This window comes from Macaca mulatta, chromosome 8 (genome assembly GCF_049350105.2).
Source record: "Macaca mulatta isolate MMU2019108-1 chromosome 8, T2T-MMU8v2.0, whole genome shotgun sequence".
Classification (NCBI taxonomy): Eukaryota; Metazoa; Chordata; class Mammalia; order Primates; family Cercopithecidae; genus Macaca; species Macaca mulatta.
In genome coordinates, this window is record NC_133413.1 from 84104577 (window position 1) to 84126821 (window position 22245).

A 22245-nucleotide genomic window follows, 5' to 3' on the forward strand; every position below is an offset into this window, starting at 1 on the left:
AATCCCAGCTACTCAGCAGGCTGAGGCAGGAGAATCACTTGAACCCAGGAAGCGGAGGTTGCAGTGAGCCAAGATCACGTCACTGCACTCTAGCCCGGGCGACAAAGCGACACTTAATCTCAAAAAAAAAAAAAGTCTGAAGCAGGCCTTAACTAATCACTGGCATTTGGAGAAGCTCTAAACCAGGCTATGGGTTAAATTTAGTGCATTCCAAGGTGGAGCCAACACACCAAGAGAGCACAGCAGAGGCAAAAGGATGGCATCCTTCACATTTCCTCAGACTCAAGACTGCATGAGTAGGTGATAAAGCAATGAATCTGGCTGGTTTTTTTTTTTAAACATTAGGTTTAATCAAGTATTATCTATATACAGTAAAATTTACCCTTTTGAGAGTGTAGTTTCTGTGAGTTTGACAAATGCATACTGTCATGTTTCTACCACCACAATCAAGATGTAACACATTTCCATCACCTCCCAAAATTCCCGCATGATACTTTGTAGTTAATCCCCCTCCATATCCCTAGCCCCTGCAACCACTCATCTGTTTTCTATCTCTATAGTTTTGACTTTTCCAGAAGGTCATGTAAATGGAATCTATAGTACGTAGCCTTTCCCGTGGTTTCTTTCACCAACCATCATGTAACTGACAACAAGGCCAGGGAGACTGGGACAGAACTGATGAACAGGAAAGTGGTAGGAATTGAAGTTAGAGAAGTGGAGGGGGCCAAATCATATAGGAGTTCGTGTGTCATAGCAAAATTGTTTGCATTTGATAGGAGGTGTGATGGGAAGCCATTGGAAGGTTTTGTGTAGTTGAGTAATGTAATCAGATTAATTTTTCACGCCTATAATCCCAGCACTTTGGGAGGCTGAGGTGGGAGGATTGCCTGAGCCCAGGAGATGGAGGCTACAATAAGTTGTGATTGTGCCACTGCACTCCAGCCTGGGTGACAGAGCAAGACTCTGTCTCAAAATAATATGTGAAAGAGAGACCACAGTAGAACAAAGGTAGAAAAAATGAGGCTAGTTTAGAGGCTACTGCAGTCATCGGGGTTAAAAATGATAGTGACTTAAGCTAGAATGGTAAAATTGGAGGTGGTGAGAAGCGGTCAGGTCAGAGACATAATTTAGAGGAAGAGATACTGGGACAATATGTAGCATGTGAGGGGGACTAGGGGTTCAAGGAAAGCTCCAAGGATGGTCTGAGCAACAAGGTAATGATGGTAACATTCACTGGGACAGAGGAAAGGACAGAAGAGGTAGGAGCACGCATGGTAGGGGGAGTCAGGGAACAAAGTGTTCTATAAATTTGGACATCATCAGCATATAGATGGTATTGAATCTTTCCCCTGATCATTTTGCATATCCATATCAACTTCTGATAGAGAAATTTCACTTAATAGTCTCTGTCCTGTTACCCTTTAATACAGCAAATGAATGCACAAGGTAATATATTCAATTTCCACTTCGCTAAGTTCCTAGAGTTACATTTTTAAAAAAACAAGAAGATAAGCTATAAAGGTTCAAGTATAGAGAGTTCTTCCATTTCTTGTCTTCGTTTTCCACACAGGTAAGAACAACCTGAGTTTCCTAAGAAGGACCACTTCCAAATTTCACATATACTTTTTTTCTCAGAATACCAAATCTGTTTGGTCAACTGCACTGGGCCAAATGGATTATGATTAGAAACTTTTAAAAAAATGATTATGATTTTTCTTGCTTTAAAATGTTTCCCTGTTTACTAGCATTTACAAATTAATGGGTGAAAAAGCATTTAGTGGTCCAAGTTTTCCACCTTATGAGATCAAGCTGATGCTGCTATGGTGAAGGAGTACGTTTTCCTTAGACAGACCCTCAGGTTGGGGAGAGGGTAATGGCAACATAATGCAGAAAAGCCAGAGGGTATGAAGTGGGGGTTTGTGTCTACTTTCTCCAGGGAGCCCAATTATCCAAGAACAAGAGAGGAGCAGTGATCACACCACCTACTTTCCACCTCCTAGGCCACTACAATAGTGTTTGATGTACAGGATGATTATTCCTGTCAGTCATTTATTTCAGTCATTTATTCATCTACCAATTTGACCATCATCAACACATTTCCTGAAAGTTTCTATCTTAAAATTTCATGCAAATTTGTCATCTATAAAATAGTTGTATTTGCTTTAATATAAAAATGTCTTATCACTGAGTGCAACTGACATTCAGTTAGATGTAGTGAGTCTATGTACAATCGTGCAGGTGTACACTGCACACCTCAATGGGGTGCATTCACACTGCAGTTATTGTGATTTATTACAAATATTTCTGTCAGATGGCAGTAAAATGCCTTGAGGAAGAGGTACTATTTTTCTAATTTGTAAAGGTGTCATATGGGTGAACAGTAGCCCTGAACTTTGAGTACCTTGGCATAGGCACTTGGCACAAGCCCGAATTAGCCTCATTATCTTACATATGAAGAAGCCAAATCCCCAAGAGGTGAAGAAACAAGGTTTCAGAGCTAGTTCAAGGCAAAACTGCATTTGATCCCAGTCTGCACTCTCACTCCAGTGTTACAACAACATGCCACCTGTGTGAACAGTGGGTTGCTCTTTTCAGAGGTGTGGGTTACTGATGCGCTCTTTCATTTCTTTGCTCAGTCTTAGAAGAATCCTTTCCAAGACAGGTATCCCGTGCTGCTTTTGACATTTGCCTCTACCATGAGTGGATACATAGATAGATATAAAGTTAGTTACACTGTGCTCGCCCAGTATTTACAAAAGTGAAGTTGCTAGACTGAGAGCAAGAACCATGTCTGACATTCTCCTCATGTATCCTTAGCACCTAGCTTACAATTTATAGTTTATACAAGGGAATGTAATACTCTGCTGTAAGCTAATTTAGGCCATGCCCCTCAGGTTCCTACTGCACTCTCTTCTACAGCTAGGGCGTATGTCAAAGTAAAACCCTCAGAGGCACTGGAGTGGTCTCTAAGCTGCTTTCCACATTAATATGCTACAATTGTTTATTTTTGGTTGGGCTCATTCAACCTGGACCAGGAAGATCAGCTATAGAATTATAACAGCACTGGAATGGATCTTGTAAGTCATCTAACCCAACTCCTTCATTTAACATAACCAGGAAACAGTTGCAAGGAAGTAACAGAATCCATCCAGGTAGCTGCAGCAAACCTAGACTATGGTTCATTCCTAAAACTCTGATTTTCTGACCATCAATTATTTGATCTTCCCTAAATATCACAATACTTCCCCACCAATGAATGAATAATGACTGGAAACAAACAATGTCAGAGACATTGTGAACTAGAAAGGTGTGTCCTTAAGAATGTTTTCCAAGATCTTGTTTGAGTTGGACAATGATAAATCATGAGTCTGAGAAGATAGCCTATTTATTCTTTCCAAGAAAGAGGTACTACTGAGATAGAAGAAAAGAAGATTAGTTAGGTAAGACTATTAGTAAGTCCTCAAATTTACTGAAAAATGGATATAAAGCTGGATTATAGTTGTTCTGTACATGAATGGTTAATTTAGAAAGCATAACTGGTTAGTCATACAGCAAACTATGTATGTCTATTTACTCTGACTCCAAGCCAGAAATCCTATGATTTAGAACATTAGTTTAGTCTAAAGTGATTATTTTAACGAAAAATATGTATTCTTTTGTAAACAGGATGTATTCTCAAGCTGCTATCTAAACAATAAAAGGAATTTGTTTATCAAGAAACAATACACTTTTCAGATTTTTAGCTTTATTTCAGAAATAAACCTTCAAAAGTAAAAACAACACTGGAACTTCATTTCAATAATATCCCAAGTTATGGGACTACGTTGATGGCTCTGAAAGTTTACACAGTTGTTCTATGTGCAGTCATGTGCTGCATGATGATGTTTTGGTCAATAACAGACCACAAATATAATTGTGCTCTCAGAAGGTTACAATACCATATTTTTACTGTACCCTTTCTATGTTTAAATACACAGATACCATTGCATTACAATTACCTATGGTATTCAACACAGTAACAAGCTGTACACGTTTGTAGCCTGGGAGCAGGAGGCTCTACCACATAGCCTAGGTGTGTGGTAGGCTCTAGTATTTAGGTTTGTGTAAGTCCATTCTGTGATGCTTGCACAATAACAAAATCACCCCATGATGCATTTCTCACAACATATCCTTGTCATTAAGTGACGTATCACTGTACATTCTGTAATTCTATAATACAACACTCTTTTTAACAGAACCAAATGAGTGTATTACAGTGAGACTCCACTGTTATCTATATTGTTTTGTTGACCCTTCCTCTCATATATAACTATTAAAGATAAAAATAACCTGTGGGGCAACTATTTCTTTCTTATAAAATAGTTCTATATTTAAAATAATAATGAACTGCAAACAAGAAGTCTAAAATAATTTAAATCTCCTATGATATCAATTTCCCAACACAATCAATTTTGATTTTTCAAGTCTAGCAGACGATGCTACCGGATAACGTATTAAGGAAAGCAAAGCTGCGTGTGTGCACATAGCTTCCATTTTGATGGCCTTCCATTTCCAAGCTGGGCCATAACACAGCAAAATGGCAGTGGCATATTATACCTGATCATGGCTGGCTTCAATGGAGCTTCCAATAGCATGGAAAGTCATCTGCACAGGGGCTAATGTCAGACAGGTCACACACTCTTTGCCACTTTGTCTATCACAGTAGTGAACCTATAACAGAACACACGCAATCCACTGAACACCATTTTCAGAAGGGACAAGATGCAATAGGTCCTTTTGCAAAGGGTCTAGATTTCAGGAAAATTCAAGTAATTTACACAGAACACACTTTAAATATCTAAAACCTTACTGAACCCCTCTAATATCTAGGATTTGAATTGAATCTATTAATCCCATCTTAAGTCTTTTTGAGGATTTAAGGGAGTTTAGGAAATGCTATGCAAAGTGCTTTTACATTATAGCTAGTAGAAAAATTCACAACTAAATGCTACACCTATCTTTCAAGTCCAGCTTTTTATAATACATGATCCACAAAGGGCTCAAGCATAAGCTGAAGTCAAAGTTCATCTGATTCTAATGTAACTTTGTCAACCTGAATTTTCTCTCCTCTTTGACTGCATGCGTATATGACTGCCACATAATTGGTATTGACACTCTTCTATTTCTACAGTATAGTCCCTACAAAACCACTGTTGAATATATATCAGTATATCATGTTCTGTTTGAAATTGTGACATTACAATCAAATTGAATTAAACTGAAATGATTTGTAATGTGCAGACCAAAATAAAGTGGTCACAATATTATCTTTCATTTAGTTAAATACAACTAACCTTTATTAAAGCCACATGTAAGACACTCCACATCAGAGGTAGGGTACATGGGGAAGGGGGAAGAGTTTGAGTCCATCTTCCCATTAAGAAAATTTCCATCCTTCCATTTATCTACTGTCAAAAACTTCCAGGTTTTTAAAATTGTAAGCTAATAAGTAAAAAGAGCATCGCTTTTGTAATAAAATTAATGAAAATATGCCTATAGAATAAAATGGGGTTCCTATTTATTAGAGAGAAAATTGGTTTTATTAGCTATAACTTGCTCAATTTGTTAAATGTGTATAGATTTAGGATAAAGGCTTAAGTGAAAATCTTGAATTTGTGAGGAAGAAAATTAAAACACATACCTGAGTTAGTTCCTTGTCTTGGTTTTTATTCTATACCTGAGTTATTTCCTTGTCTTGCATTTTATTCTAATTGCTGCATAATGTCCATATATTTTTATTGCAGAATATGGCCTACGTTTATTTTATCATGTATAATATGGATCTGACTGAAAATTACAATATGAGCCCAGTCTAATGGCTTAATAATTCAAGTTTTTTAAACCACTAGGGCTGTTAAGAACGGCCATCATTTTTCCTGGAGGTAGGGAAACTTCCTCCTGGGAATCTATAAAAGTAGTTTAGAGCTCAAATCAAGTCAACATAAAAGCCTTATTCCCAAAGTACTATAAAGATTTTGTTATAAAAAATATTTTTACCAAGTTAACCTTGGGGAAAAAGGTTTGACAACCGTTCTAATTCACCATCTTACACTTCCTGAGCAAATTAAAAGCTCAGTCGATGTATACGAGTTCAAGAATGTGGAAGTGTTGTTTACTATGCAGCAACTAGGTATGAAGGGGAAAAATGAAACTTATCACGTAACAGGTTTATGTAAAAGCCAATAAATGCTGACACTATAATAGCAACAGTTCACAATCATTTATGGTACGGTTAAACTATTATGTCTGATATAGTGCTATTATAAAACATGCTCTTTTAAAATTTAATAAAATATAAGTACCCCTTCGACACCAACTGAAAGTCTGTATGAAAGACATGACAATCTCCTAAATATACAGTGACAGTAAACACACTTCTATGTCAGCTGACTTACTGCAGCTCTATTCTTTCTCCTAGAGAAATGAAAATTAGAAAGGACAAAAATAGGACAATCGCAGTCAAAAAAATAAACTTTAAACTTCATTTCCATCAGTGACTCAGATACCATTATTGAGAGATATAACTTTTCTCCCAACTGTATACAATTCACTGTGAAGCCTGCAAGTACCTAATAAAACACTGTGTCCTACAGACATTCAATATGAGTGTGTTTACATATATAACTCATATATGAAAGATAAATGTAAAGGTGCAAGTTAGCACACAGCTCCAAAGATGTCACAGCACCCAATGATGTGACAGAGATTGCTAGTTGTCCTCCAAAATTCTTCCACAGTAATTCTTAGCCAGGCACTTGGAAGCAAAGAATAAAGACCATAGTTTCCAGGTTCCCTTGCAACTGGCGATATAACTAAGTAGACTGTAAAAGAAGGAATTACGCGGCAGCTTCCTGAAAACTTTTAAAAGAGGTTTCAAGTGCATGCCTTTTGCTCTTTTTTATCCGTTTTGCCAACCTGCTGTTTGGAGTATAGGTATTATCATCTTGACCATGAGGACAAAGGCCAAAACCTAGATGAGAGTAGTGAATTGGAAGGGACCTGGGTCCATGAGGACTTCATGGAACAGAACCATCATGCCAGCTGTAGCCTGCAAGCTTATGGACCTTTAAGTGACAAAAAAAATAACTGCTGTATTGTTTAAGCCACTGGGCTTTTTATCACTCACAAAATAACCTAATCTCAGTGAGATTTTTTCCTATTGGCCCAGAATTGACACCAAGACCCATGGTCAAAACCAAAAGAAGCTCTAGAGAGCTGCCAATATTTAGGGCTAGGCTTTTCCCCAACCCCCCTTGTAAAAGTCAGTACAACTGATCCAATCACAAAGAACACACAAAGGAACAAAGGATGGGGGGGGGGTGCATCAGGAAGGAATCATCTGGATTGTCAGCCTGATGAGAAATACAGTATTTCCAGCGAGTGGGTAGCTCTAAGAGAATAGCTGATAGAGAGTGGGAATACCTGCAAGAAGGGGAGGCTGATATTTCACTCCCTGGTGGGAGGCTTGCTGAGAACCAAAACTGTAGGCCCCTTTTGAATAGAAAATTTGACTGAGTTTGCTGTATGTCCCTGGCAGTTTAGAAGCATATGAAAATATAGAAATTGGGCTTGGAGGTATCTGAGAGCTTACTGAAGGAGTCCTAGGTAGGTAGTGTACCTGAAAAAACAAAAAGATAAAGGAAGATATGATCACTTCCTACCCCCATGGACCTTGAACAGCAGGAGAGAATCCCAGCAGAAGCCAAGGGGCTACTCAGGCCAGCCAAAGTAACACTCACCAACAGAGGGGCAGAGCACAGACCACTGGTAAAGCCCAAAGGAAACGTGGCTTTACCCCAGGGCCAGAGGAGGCCACTGACTCAAAAGACATGGACATGATGTACATGGAAAAGCACAATGGAGGCCACCAGGAGTGGATGAAACCAGGATGAGTAGCAGCTTCCTCTACCCTAGTCACCCTCCAATCCTCCAGAGCAGTAATAGAGGTAAAGTGTGCAGGAAGATGTCTCCGAGCCAGGTTAAGCTCCCACCCCACCAACCACAAATACAGATGCTGGAGTGACAGGAGGAGTGAAAGAGATCAATGTACACTCTCCCTCCTCTAAGTCTCTGGAGCCAAAATGAATGGCTTGCAGTGGAAGGATATGAACTTGGAGTTTGACACTGATGCATTCGATTTTTAAAAACTAAAAGCTAGCCAGAAAACTATGGAATTTGCCAAAGATATCACAAAGGAACATGAATGGGAGATGTGGCAGGGCACGGAGGAAGGGGGTGACTGGAGAAATAGAAAATCATTCTGTGTTACATCCCTACTGCATTGAGACTGCTCAGTAAACCAGATAAAAATATGTAGGAAAAAACATGAAACTCTTGCTTGAAGACCCAATTTCAAATTAAACGTAATAATATGCTGATAAAAGGCCTTAAGAAAGAGTCATATTTTACATACTCAACCAATGACTCATAAAGACAAGTTAAATATGGCTTTCTTCAGGTATATATTTTCTTCCTGGAAATAAAAATATCAGTGTTCATGAAACTGTGAATTTAAAAAAATATGTGAATGACATTTTGAAATTCACTCTTCTAAGTCTAAAAATGCCTCTTATGATTCAAAGCATTTGCAGGAACTAGGAATCTTAGAACACTATATTAAAATAATTAGGGCAACAAAATTCCATTCATTGTGTCTGTAACACACAAATCTTCAGAACTGACTGGGTAAACTCTTTCTGCTAGAACAAAGCAGTGCATTTCTACAAACGTGGCCCTAAAAATTCCAATGCACAATGTCATAGGACCTTGATTTTTATGAAAGGTGAATAAAGGTAATTATAGAAAATTACAAAAGAGTCATCACCCTGTGTTTTTTAAACCAATAATAAAATCCTAAGGCCCCGGCAACCAACTTAATAGACCCCCTCTGAGTCAAGGGGACCTCAGAGAAACGTGAAAAACTGAATTCCCAGCCATGACAGAAAGGGAGGTTGGATATCGCAGTCATTTTAGGCATAACTAACCAACATTAACATTGAAATAGAGATCATAAGACTGATGAAACATGTTATTTGTGGCAATATGGTTCTAAGTTCCAACCTGACTCTGGTATAGCATCATATGACAGATAGCAGGCCCTGAAGGAAATTAAAATATTTTACCCCAATATATATTTATATGACATACCTTGAAATGGCCCTGCAAAGCAGTCTCTTGTGGGAGGAACTTGCGCCTGTAGAGAAACTCCATTAATGTGGCCAAGCCCCCCACTTTTTAGGTCTTTCCTGGGTCTAAGAGATGAAATGAGAGTCTGGGCTGAGCACGGTGGCTCACACCTGTAATCCCGGTGCTTTCGAAGGCCAACAGAGGAGGATCCCTTGAGCCCAGGAGTTTCAGACCAACCTGGGCAACACAGGGAGACCCCATCTCTACAAAAAGAATTAGCCAGGGGTGGTGTGCCCAGGAGTTTGAGGCTGCAGTGATCCATAACTGCACCACCGTACTCCAGCCTGGGTGACAGAGCGAGACCCCGTCTCAAAAATATAAAAAATTTAAAAAATGAGAGTCTGACAACTTTAAGGTCTGAAAAGAGACATTTACCATCTATTCTCTCTGAAGGCTGTTACCTATGAGGCTTCATCTACATAACAAGAACCTTGACCTCCACAACCATTCCTTTTATCTTAAGCATTTATTTCTAAACTGACTTTGAGTCTTTAGACAAAGCTTAACACTTTCAACCAATTGCCAATCAGAAAATCTTTGAATCTACCTATGACCTGTAAGCCACCCAACTCCTTCACTCCCCACCCAGCCCCTTCCACAGCTTCAAGATATTCTGCCTCCTTAGGATGAACCAATATGCACCTTCCATGTATTGATTTGATTTTACCTACAATTCCTGTCTCCCTAAAACGTAACTACAATGCCTAGGGCACACCTTCTCAGGACCTCTTGAGACTGTTCCTTGGGCTATGGTCACTCATTGGCTTAGAATAGACCTCTTTAAAAATACTTCAGAGTTTGGTTTATCAACAGTTTAAGATTTATTATTTATAAATTATATCGTTTTGCTGCCTTTGGTACTCTAAAATGTGAGCAAGCAATCTTGATTTTTATAATGATGTAGAGCTTCTTCTGGATTTATAACACCATCAACTACTATAAATTGATACTTTGTTTCTTTCTCATGAATTTACAAAAACTATTCCACTGAAAGGTGAGTTGTAAATTTCAATATATCAATTAAATAAGATGGCTTTCTTTGAAATTTGCAAATCTATAATTCTTAAGATAAGTTGCCTAGTTTGATTTGTAATCTCATAAACCCAGATGAGACACTATACTTGAGATGGTATACATTTCCTAGTTTGATATGTACTCTTCTAAACCCAGATGAGATATTATACTTTAGGATTCTGATATTGACTTTGCCAGTCTAAAGACTTCCTTTTTTCTGAAGAGAAAATCAGGAAGTATTCATAGAATCACTTCAAATATTCATAGAATTTAAGAAAACAGACAAGGCACTGTGGTTCACACCTGTAATCTCAGCACTTTACGAGGTCAAGGTACGAGAATTGTTTGAGGCCAGGAGTTTGAGACCAGTGTGGGCAACAGAGAGAGAGGAGACCCTGTTTCTATTTGAATGAATGAATGAATGAATGAATGAATGAATGAATGAATGAATGGTTTTAAATTACATAAAATGCTAGGTGTGTGAAATTTTTTCATGCTGTTTTGAAAATATGAGGGACCATCCAAATAAAAATTTAAATTTCCTACCACCAGCTCTGAAAAGAAGTTGAGTCAAACTATTTCCTGCAGAGCTAAAAGTTCTTGATGTTGCATGACTACTAAATATTTTACTAATCTCAGCAGGGAACTGGGTTAACTGCTTATCTGTCAGATGTTTTTAATGGCCACCCCCTATGGAACAAAAATGAGGAGGGTATAAAAAAGACCTATGTTTAAAGAAAGTTCCTTGTTAGATCATTAAGGTATGTGATACACAGCACAATCACTGTGTTAAGAAAACATATATTTGATGAGTACACCTCAGATTCATTAACTGTGGAGTTGACTTCACAGCAGTAGGTAGCAATTCCACTGTAGGTACTGCACAGAGGCCTTGCACAGAAGAGTACAGGCAGCAAAGAGCTGAAGAGTGACAGTTTAACACTAAATCTTAGGAGACTCAAAATATGCTTGATTCTTGCAGTGTCTGCACCCCAGTTGTACAAAGGACCTAAATCTTTATTAAGACAAAATAGCATGTTCTTAGCAAGGCGCAAAGCAGCTTTCTTTCATAAATATTGAACTAAATAAGTAGATTAAGTTGGTTTCAAAACGTTCTTTACTACTTTTTTAGATCACTTGATGACATGTAAACTATTGTATTTATTTAACTATAGTCAACAGTATAAATCTACATTATGTTAGTTCTATTTATAACTAATTAATGTATAAGTAAACAAAATTAATTTATCCACGAAAAGTATATAGAACTGTAGCTAGCTCATGATTAGCATTAATAAATATCATAGTCTTATTATAACACATCCACTCATAATGTAATAACATAAATGATAAGATATATAATTATTGAGAGTAATACTAATGAGAATAATATCTGTTACTGTCTCTTCAGTTTTTTTCCCAATCCTTTCCATAACTAACAAACACCATATCCACTTCTTTGTAACAAAAATGTGAACATACATTTAACATGCTTGGTCGTGTACCAGTGTTTTAGTTGATGCATAATCTGTTTCACTCTAAATGCAACATGCTTGTCACATTAATGCCTCTAAAAGGACAAGGATAAATAAATGAATGAAATCATATTACACAGACTGAGACACAACTTGGAATTATCTTTTCACTCTTTTAAAAATCCTATGTTTTAGCTAAGCTTTGAAAATTACATGCTTATATTTGATAATCAAAATCTGGCAGTAAAGTATAAAAATTTATTTTTTTACATAAGCCATGGATAAAAATTATCTAACAAATGCAACAGATGTGATGTCAGCATTGTTTAGGGGGATAATAACATTCTTAAGTAAGTGACAAGCATGTACATGACAAAAATCCTAAACATTTGCTTTTTGCTTTTTTTTTTTTTTTTTTTTTTTGAGATGGAGTCTGGCTCTGTTGCCCAGGCTGGAGCACAGTGGGGCAATCTCGGCTCACTGCAAGCACAGCCTCCCGGGTTCATGCCATTCTCCTGCCTCAGCCTCCCGAGTAGCTGGGACTACAGGTGCACGCCCAGCTAATTTTTTTGTATTTTTAGTAGAGATGGGGTTTCACTGTGTTAGCCAGGATGGTCTCAATCTCCTGACCTCGTGATCTGCCTGCCTTGGACTCCCAAAGTGCTGGGATTACAGGCGTGAGCCACCGCACCCGGCCTGCTCTTTGCTTTTTAGCTTCCATTAACTATGCCAGTGAAGGTCTAGGGAGACAGCTAATTAGAACATAAATTACACTTACACACACATATACAAACAATTATTTTAGTTTTACATTTCCATCAAAAGAAAACACTAAGTGATTTTTTAACAGTTTCATGTCTACCAGAAAAGGAACTTCCCTCTCTGGCAGTGTGCACTCATGTTTTGACATATCCATATACATTCATTTACGTATGTAAAAGAAGCCACATTAAATGGTAAAGGGCTTTGTAAAGAATTAACCTTTTAATAAGAAAAATTCTTTTCAACATTAAAGGAAAATCATGGTTACACAGGTAGTCAGTATACCATCAAACCAATACAAACTCTTTTCTCTATGGGGCAAACTCTACTATTTCTAATGTATTAGAATTCTGTTGTATTGAATATCACTTCAAAAAATAGATATCAAACACAAGACCTTACAAATCTTATTATATACTGGCTTAATTCATAATGGCATTTAATTTTTTTTTACAAAAATATTTTAACATGGTGCTTTCTACTCAGGAATTACAGATTTTCAAAATGTATGATATATATTTGAATTGAAAATACAGTTACATTTATGACAGACCATTTATGATTTCCACATCCAGACAAGATGAAATAGATTAACTTTTCCTTATTTTTCCTGCTTAACTACAAAAAGCTCTGGACCTTATACATAAAATTAACATAAGGGGATTGTGAAATGTGGAGAGAAGGTGGAAGACTGACTAAGGTCTTTGGGACCCAAGGAATAATACAGTGGTGAATTCCTGAGTTTTCTTTTTGCTTTACATATCCTGGGCTGGGTACTAGAAAAGCCAGCAACTTAAGAATGCCAATGGGTATAGGCAGGAAAAAACAGTCCTAAGAAAGTCTGCTCTTTCTAACCAAAGGACCAGAAAAATAATAATATAACAAGATATAAATCTTTTAGGCAATAACTGCCCTACTCCAGGCAAACACCACGGAAAAAATGGCAGATCCACCTCCATCCCTAACAGCAAAAGGCAATTTGGAAGTCTACACTTTCCCCCTCACCAGACTGTAATGAGGTGACCCAATTTCCTTGCTAAACTTGTGACAGAGAAGGCCAAATGGGGAGTCAGAATTTTCATCCCTGTTTGGATCCCTGGACAGTCACCTGTACCTGGTGATGATGGGGCGTCCTACTCCTCCTTGCCAGGGCGGTGTCAGTACAGGCATGGTGGAAGGTCAGGACTTTTACCACCACCCAGCTATAACAATATGCCTCCTCCCAAGAAGATGTCAACAGAGGCTAGGTGGAAAATGTGAACTTCCAGAAAAAAGGCAGCACCCCTATTCCCTAACTGGTACAATGTCAGAGGCGGCTTACTGAAACAGAAATGTTAGGAGCATAGTACTCAAAATGTCCAAAATTCAGTAGAAAATCACCCTTATACCAAGAACCAGAATAATCTCAACTTGAACGAGAAAAGGCAATCCTCAGATGCCAACAAGACGTCACAGATGATAGACTTATCTGACAAGTATTTTAAAGTAGCCATCATAAAAATGTTTCAATAAGCAATTACACACACACTTTTGAAACAGATTTTTAAAAATAGTCTCACGAAAGAAATAGAGGGTAACTTAGTAGATGGGCTTCATAGCAAAATGGAAAGAACAGAAGAAAGTATCACTGAACTTGAAGATAGAAAAATATAAGCTCCCCAATCAGAAAAACAGAGAAAAACAGACTGAGAAAAAAACAAATAGTGCTTCAAGGGTCTGTGAGATCATAACAATCTAATAACTTGTGTCATCAGGGTCCCAGAAGGAGAAGAGATAAGTGGGACTGAAAAAAATTCAAAAAAATAATGGCTTAAAAATTACCCAGTTTTGGTAAAAGATAAACCTACACCTTTAAGAAGCTGGGTAAGCCCCAACAGGATAAAAACAAACAAATCAACACACAATCAAGCTTCTGAAAATTAAAGGCTAAGAAAAATCTTGAAAGAAGAGAGAGAGAAACAACTCCTGACCTACAGAAGTAAAAGAATTACAGTAGTTCCTCAACAGAAACCACGGATGCCAGAAGGAACAGGCATAACGTTTTCCAAGTGCTGAAAGAACTGTCAGCCCAGACTTTTATATCCAGAAAAAATATCCTTGAGGAAGAAAGGAAAACCCAAAACATTCTCAAATACAAGGAAATAGTCTGTCACCAGCATACCTACCCTGAAACAATGGCTAAAATTAAGTTAATGAAACAGAAAGGAAATTATAAAAGCAGGAAGAATAAACACGAAAAAGAGTATAAATATTGGTAAACACAACAGGCTTCCCTTCTCTTTTTGAGGTTTCTAAATTATATTTGACATTTGAAGCAAATATAATTAGCACTGTCTAATGTGGTTCTAAAAGCATGTAGGGGAAATACATTATAAAGAGTCACATAAAGAGCATGAGATAGGCACAGTATAGCTTCTGAGATAGTCTCACCAAAAATGCACAACCTCAATCTAATCATTTGAAAACATCAGGAAAACTCAAATTCAAGAACATTTTACAAAACAGGTAATCGATTTTCTTCAAAAGGGTTAAGATTATGAAAGACTGAAGAACTGATACTTGATTGGAAGAGACTTGAGAGACTTGACGACTAAATGCAATGTGGATCCTAGACTGGATTCTGGACCAGAAAAAGGACATTAGTAGAAAAACTGGCAAAATTTGAATAAAATCTGTACATTAGTTAAGAGTATTATATCGTTTTAAATTTCCAGGTAGTGATAATTATACTATGGTAATATAACCCATAACAATAAAGTCAGTACTACTTTTATACTTTTCTGAAAGTTTAAAATCCCTTTTTAAGGGCCATTTACAATATGAAATAAAATCATTAGTGCTATGAATTAAGGAGACTTGAAGGTAGCCAAGAGCCTATTAAGAATAGATAATAAACTTAAGTTTTTCTTCACATACCAGAATTTTATATTTAAAGAGTCTTCAAACAATGAAAGAAGGGAATCTGGAGGTACTAAATTTTCTCTTAATTAGAAAAACAAAGTCAGTGGGGCAATGTAGTACTGTCTACCTCTGATATGGAGAGGAAAAAAGGGTGCAGAAAACATTTCTAGTATAAAGGCCTAGAAACTTGTAATATTGAAAGCTTCATGAAAAAGAGGAGTAAAAGCTTTCTCCTTAAGTCAGAGTTTTAGAGGAAAAAAAATAACAACATAGGCCTATGCATGAGAATCACCGTAATGGGGACCAAGAAACTTAAACCAAGAAACATCAATACAAGCTACTTGATTTGCAAAAGATAAGAAGAAATAAGTTGGTGCTTAAACTACAAATCCAAATTGGTAGCAAATACCACTACCTATGACAGATCCTTTTTTAGATAGTCCTATTTTTACTCTAGGAAAGCATTTCTACCACTACCTCAACCTTCTCCTCTATCATTCACTTCACTGCAAAAAGTTTGCACTAAAGCCACCCTAATAGGGAACAGTAACCACATAAATACCAACTCTATTAGGTTTTTCTGTGCAGCATTTGACACAGAATTTGATGGAGAGTCAGGAGAGACTACTGCCCCAGAAACTAAGGGAAAAGAAAGTCCAAGAAGAAAAAAGTTTGGATTTGAGTCCAGCGAGATTAAGTGCTTCGGAAAATAAAACTCAAAACTATTCAGAGGACTGGAAACAGAATCCAAAGTCTCTATAATGTATCATTCACAAATGTCAGGATGCAATCCAACATTACTTGACATAGAATAAACAGAAAAAGGTGATTTATACTCAGCAGAAAAGACAATCAATAGACACCAAACTCAATACATCTCTGATGTTGAAACTGGGGGGATAAAAAATGGTGTTTAATGCACCTATGCTAACTATATTTGAGCATGTATAGGAAAATATATCTGCAATGAATGAATGGATAGAAAATCTCTGCAGAGAAACAGAAACTAATGAAAAGGACCATATAGAAACTCTAGAAATGAAAAATATAATTACACAAAGTAAAAAAAAAAAATTTACTGGATTAAGGAGATAGGAGTCAACTGAACTTATAGGTCATTAGAAATTGTACAATCTGGGCCAGGTGTGGTGGCTCATGCTTCTAATGCCAGCACTTTGGGAGGCCAAGGCAGGCGGATCTCTTGAGGTGAGGAGTTTGAGACCAGCCTGACCAATATGGTGAAACTCCATCTCTACTAAAGATACAAAAATTAGCCAGGCGTTATGGTGAGTGCCTGTGGTCCCAGCTACTCAGGAGGCTGAGGCAGGATAATTGCTTGAACCTGGGAGGCAGAGGTTGCAGTGGGCTGAGATTGCACCACCGCACTCTAGCCCTGGGCGACAGAGTGAGACTCCACCGAAAAAAAAAAAAAGGAAGAAAAAAAATTGTACAATCTGAAACTAAGAGGAAAAAAATGAATAACGCCTCACGGAATCTGTGGGACAATATCTAAAATGCATGTAAATGAAGGTCCAGAAGGAAAAAGAGAAAAAAGGAGACAAATCATTTGGGGGGAAAAATGGCCAAAATTTCCCCAAATTTTATTAAAATAATAAATATATAAAGGAAAAAAGATATACAGTGAGATGAACAGTGTACCCTAAAAGATATGTCCAAGTGCGTAGCCCTAGTACCTTTGAATGTGACCTTTTTTGAAAATAAAGTATTTACAGATGTAATTAAAGATCTGGGAATAGATCATTCTGAATTTCGGGTAGACTCCAAATCTAATAACAAGTCCCTTTATAAGAGACAGCAAAGAAGAAGGCCATGTGAAGATGGAGGCAGAAACTGGAATGATGAATCTACAAGCCAAGGAAAACCAAGAATTGCCAGCAGCCACAAAAAGCTAGAGAAGAGGCACAGAACAGATTCTTCCTCAGAGCCTCTAGAAGGAACCAACCCTGCCGACACTTTGATTTTAGACTTCTGGCCGCCACAACTGTGAGAGAATAAATTTCTTTTGTTCAATCCAATGTGTTTTTATATAATCAATTATGTAATGAATATCTTATATTTAGAGATTTTCCCATATTTTGAATTATTTTATTTGAACAGATGTCAAGTTTACCAGTTAGTAATTAATTAGTCAATTCAATGAATATTTTAAAAGAATTGGTAGAATTCCAGCTTCTGACAACAGAAGAATGAATTCACAAGACAAAGTATTTTGCAGATATCAAAGTGTAGACAAAATAAAAAAATATTTGAAGACACTAGAATGTTACCAAAATCAGGCAGATACCAGGGCAGAGATTTCCCTTGAAAGATCAAAATGTATACAGTAAGAATTATGAGTTTATGACTTTTTGGTTTTGTTTTCATCTTGTGCTTCTTATAGTTCTACTGGTGGAAAACTGTAGTCTTACCCGTTGGGGGACGCAGAGAAAGAGTTTAGGGTTGGCAAATGAACTAGATATTTTGGGAAGAAATCCTAGGAGAAAGCTGCAGAAGTGGCACAACTTTAAATCTGAATCTTTTACCCCAATTCCAGCTGACTGCTAAACTTCACATGCACAAGGGAGATCTTGGAAGGCCCAATGTAAAAGTAGACAGAAACCAGTGAGAACTGGTTGAGATTTGAAAGTCTGCTACTTTTTGAAAAGAGTGCAGTCCCTAATCTGAATGCAGCTCAAATGATTGAATGCTAAAGCTTTATAGGCCTGTAATATCAGTGGCTGTGTGGCTGGCAGATCAGCTAGAAATTTAGAGGAGGAAATGCCAGAACGTAAAAAAGGCAAAGAAAGTGGGCCCCAAAATATGAGCATAAACTCAGACCAAAAAATTAGCTTTCACTATATGATGCAGGCACAGAGGAGACCACAAGAGAAAATGCTGCAGTTATAAGGTAGAAATACTGAGTAGAGTATATTGGCTGAGGGATACCACCATGGGGAAGATAAGGCTTGCAGTTTTAGCCTAAGCAACTTAACCAAAAACCAAAACCAAAATAAAAGTATTAATCTGGGGAAGAAATGATGATCCAGAGTTGCAACACGTTATCCACAATGTCCATTTTTCAAACAGAAACTAAAGATATGCAAAAATCGGGAGAAAGGTAAACCACACTCATGAATAAGGCAGTCATCAGAAATTGACTCCTAACGGGTCCAGCTGTTGGATTTAGTTGACAAAAAACTTCAAAGCAGGTATGATATAGATGTTCAAAGAATTAAAGGAAAATATAATCTCAGTATCTATACAAATATGGAATCTCAACAGAGAACAGGAACTATAAAAAACAACTGAATGGAAATGTCAGATTTGTTGTGAAATTTTTCACAATAATCCAAAAGACTAAAGAAAAATAAATGGAGCCTTTGAGGCCTGTGGGAAAATAACAGGAGATTTAACATATGTGCAACTGGAGTTTTAAAAGGAAAGGAGAAAAGGCAGAAAACTTTTTTGGAAAAAATAGTGGTCCAAAACATTCCAAAAATGGTTAATAAAAAACACACCATTATTTTACAGTTCTAAGAAGCTAAATGAATCCCAAACTAGATTAAAAACACTCCTACATGTACCATAATCAAATTGGTGAAAAACAAAGATATGCAAAGTATCTTAATGCTTTTAAGTATTAAGAGGAGAGATTCCTTGCTTAAGCCTAGACAAAACACAACACATGACATACATGGTCCTGTAACAACTGGCTGTCCTATGAGAAAAAAAATAAATTTCAACTCTTACCCCATACCATACATTAAAAATAAACTTTAAGTGGGTCTTAGCATTAAACATAAAAGCTAAAAGCATTAAATGTCCGTAAGAAAAGTTAAGATAAAAAATATTTGTGATCTTAGGGGTAGTCAAAAGATTCCTCAGATGAGACCAACAAGGCATAAACCTTAGGGGAGAAAATTGAAAATTTTACTTCACTGAAATTGAAAAACCTCTGTTTTTCAAAGGATCACATTAAGATAACAAAAAGACAAGTCATAGGGAGGGAGATAATATTTGTAATGCAAATGACTTATGGCCAGGATATAAAGAACTCTTGTAAATCAATAATTATGGGGGGAAATCCCAATTAGAAACTGAGTAAAAGATGTGGACACCTGGCAAAGATATACAAATGACCAATAAGCACATGAAATGAAGCTCATATCATTTGTCATCAGTGAAATAGAAACTAAAATATCAATGAGACACCATTATACTCTCAATAAAATAAGACTGACCATATTAATGTGTACAACCCTCATACATTGCTGGTAGGAATGTAATGTATGTAACACATTAAAACAGAATCTGAAAGTTTCTTATAACATTGTATGTACACTTACCATGTGATCCAGCAATTCACTCTAAGGTATTTTCCCAAGAGAACTGGAAACATGTCTGCACAAAATCTTGTAAATGAATGTTCATAAACAGCTTTATTCATAATGGCCCCAAAGTGAAAACAATCCAAATGTCCATCAACAGGTAAACTGAAACAATCTGTGGTATATATACATATAATAAACTAATTCTTAGCAACATGGAACATGCACGAATTTCAAAATATACTGAGTGAAAGATGCCAGACACAAAACTGTGAATACTATATAATTCTACCTATATGAAATCAGTGAAAAGGCAAAACTAATTTTTAGTGCCATAAAGGATTATGTGGTTGTCTGGAGGTGAGGAAAACTGGCGGCAAAGAGGCGGAGGCAAATCTTTTGCAATAAAGAGTCTCATCTTGATTATGGTGGTAGTATATATTTTGGTGACTGTATACATTTTTCAAAACTCATCAAACTGTACAACATGGGTGTGTTTTATCACATGTAAATTATACATCAATAAGGTTGATTAAAACACTTAACTGTAGTTATCTCTGACACAACTGAAGACACTAAGTCATGGTTCATATTTTGCATAATCATAATTAACCTCACAATTAACTAATTTCCAAGCAACTGTTACATTAGGAGCTTAACACCATTTGAATTTATTGTACGTGTTCAGATGTGTTTATCTGCCCTTGCACCTATACCAAACCCTTCCCTCTTCCACACTACCACTCTGATGAGCTCACTGAGAGCAGAAACCCTGGCTATCAATTTCATGCTATATACTCAGTGCCAAGTTGCATACCTGGTCCACAGCAGGTGCTCAATATATACTGGTTGAATTCATGAATAAATTAATCCCTTACATGTTAATATGCATCTGGAATCTCTTGTAGGCCTTTATCCATTCTCCCTGAGCAATATTATCTGTTTCTGTGGCTTCAGTTATATCTATACACTGACGACTCTCAAATCTGTGTGTACTATGTTCTCTTACTGATCACCGGACTGATTTCAACTGCCTACTGGACAAATCCATGTGAATATCCCACAAGCAACTCAAATTCCACGTTTAAAATGGAACATGTTAAGTTCCTCTAAGTTTACTCATCTCATCCATACTAAAAATAAAACTTTCCCTAAAACATCTCACACTCAAACTATCTCACTTACTCCTCAAATGGTCTCTACTTAGTTTTCAACTTATGTAAATCTAGCTTCCACCCTAACCAGGCTAGTGAAAGCATCCTCTCTGAAGTCAGCACAAGAGATCATTTAATTTTCTCAATTGAGCCTTAGACAACTATACCCTAGATCCACTCCTCCACGCCCAACAGCTTTGTCTTAACTCAATCTTTACTGTTTCTTTCCTGGATTCATTAAAAACCAGTCTAATTGGTCTATTATCAAGTCTGTCTCTTTCTTGTCTAGTTCATCTTTTACACTGCTGACAGAATTATCTTTCTGTAAACCAATCATGTGAAATCTCTTTTAAAGATAAGTCAGTGGTATTTGTCTAATGGCTAAAAAAGTTCGAACTCCCAACAATACACACACATTTTTTTCAGCCTCCTCACTAGCCGCTTCCACTTTAAATTATTTTCTAAAACACCATGCCCTTTTATGTCTTCAGTGCTTTGATGCTTCTGCCTATAATTCCTTTTCTTATCCACCTTAAAATTTGAAGTATTCTTTAAAACATATTTTAAATATTCCCTCTGCTATGAACTCTTCCCTAATTCCTTCAGTCAGAACTGTTCATCTCCACTCACAATTCTTTTTTTTTTTTTTTTTTTTTTTTTTTTTTTTTTTTGAGACGGAGTCTCGCTCTGCCGCCCAGGCTGGAGTGCAGTGGCCGGATCTCAGCTCACTGCAAGCTCCGCCTCCCGGGTTAACGCCATTCTCCTGCCTCAGCCTCCCGAGTAGCTGGGATTACAGGCGCCCGCCACCTCGCCCGGCTAGTTTTTTGTATTTTTTAGTAGAGACGGGGTTTCACCGTGTCAGCCAGGATGGTCTCGATCTCCTGACCTTGTGATCCGCCCGTCTCGGCCTCCCAAAGTGCTGGGATTACAGGCTTGAGCCACCGCGCCCGGCCTCCACTCACAATTCTTGATATCACTAACTACACTTCGAGTTAACAGTTATCAGGTTATAGTTACTATGTCATTTATTATGTGGGGTAGGCATTACATACATAATTTCTTGCACCATGCTACAAACATTTAATTATTTTTATCAGACCATTGTGTAATGTTTGAGCACTGATCCCAGGAGATAGAATTAATTTGTGGCCATGGGTTATCTTCTTCCGCATATTGATTTTATTTGCCTATCAGTCTCCAACTTGACCATAACTCCCCATGTCCAATGTTTAGCATGCTACCCAGCATTTGTAGGCCCTTAGTGAGTACTGCCCAGTGTGAGTAAACAAATGTTCCATGTCCTGTGCTTCAGTTGAATCAATTCCAGTGTTCAATGGGATGGCATTCCATGGGCAGATTAACTTCATATCCATCTAATTCTTCATA

General features: G+C 37.2%; 1 protein-coding gene across 42 annotated transcripts in view; it reads right to left on the reverse strand.

Moving 5' to 3' along the window:
* The window catches only part of STAU2 (staufen double-stranded RNA binding protein 2), a 332176-nt gene that overhangs the window by 102086 nt on the left and 207845 nt on the right, over nt 1-22245 (reverse strand). For 26 of the 42 annotated variants that reach the window (XM_077943823.1, XM_077943826.1, XM_077943811.1 and 23 more), the window contains one exon: nt 4597-4710. The exons of the other annotated variants lie outside the window; for them this stretch is intronic. In XM_077943823.1, the coding sequence (XP_077799949.1) occupies nt 4597-4710 (114 nt within the window). The remainder of the gene's footprint in view (nt 1-4596; nt 4711-22245) is intronic. 42 annotated transcript variants of the gene reach the window in all.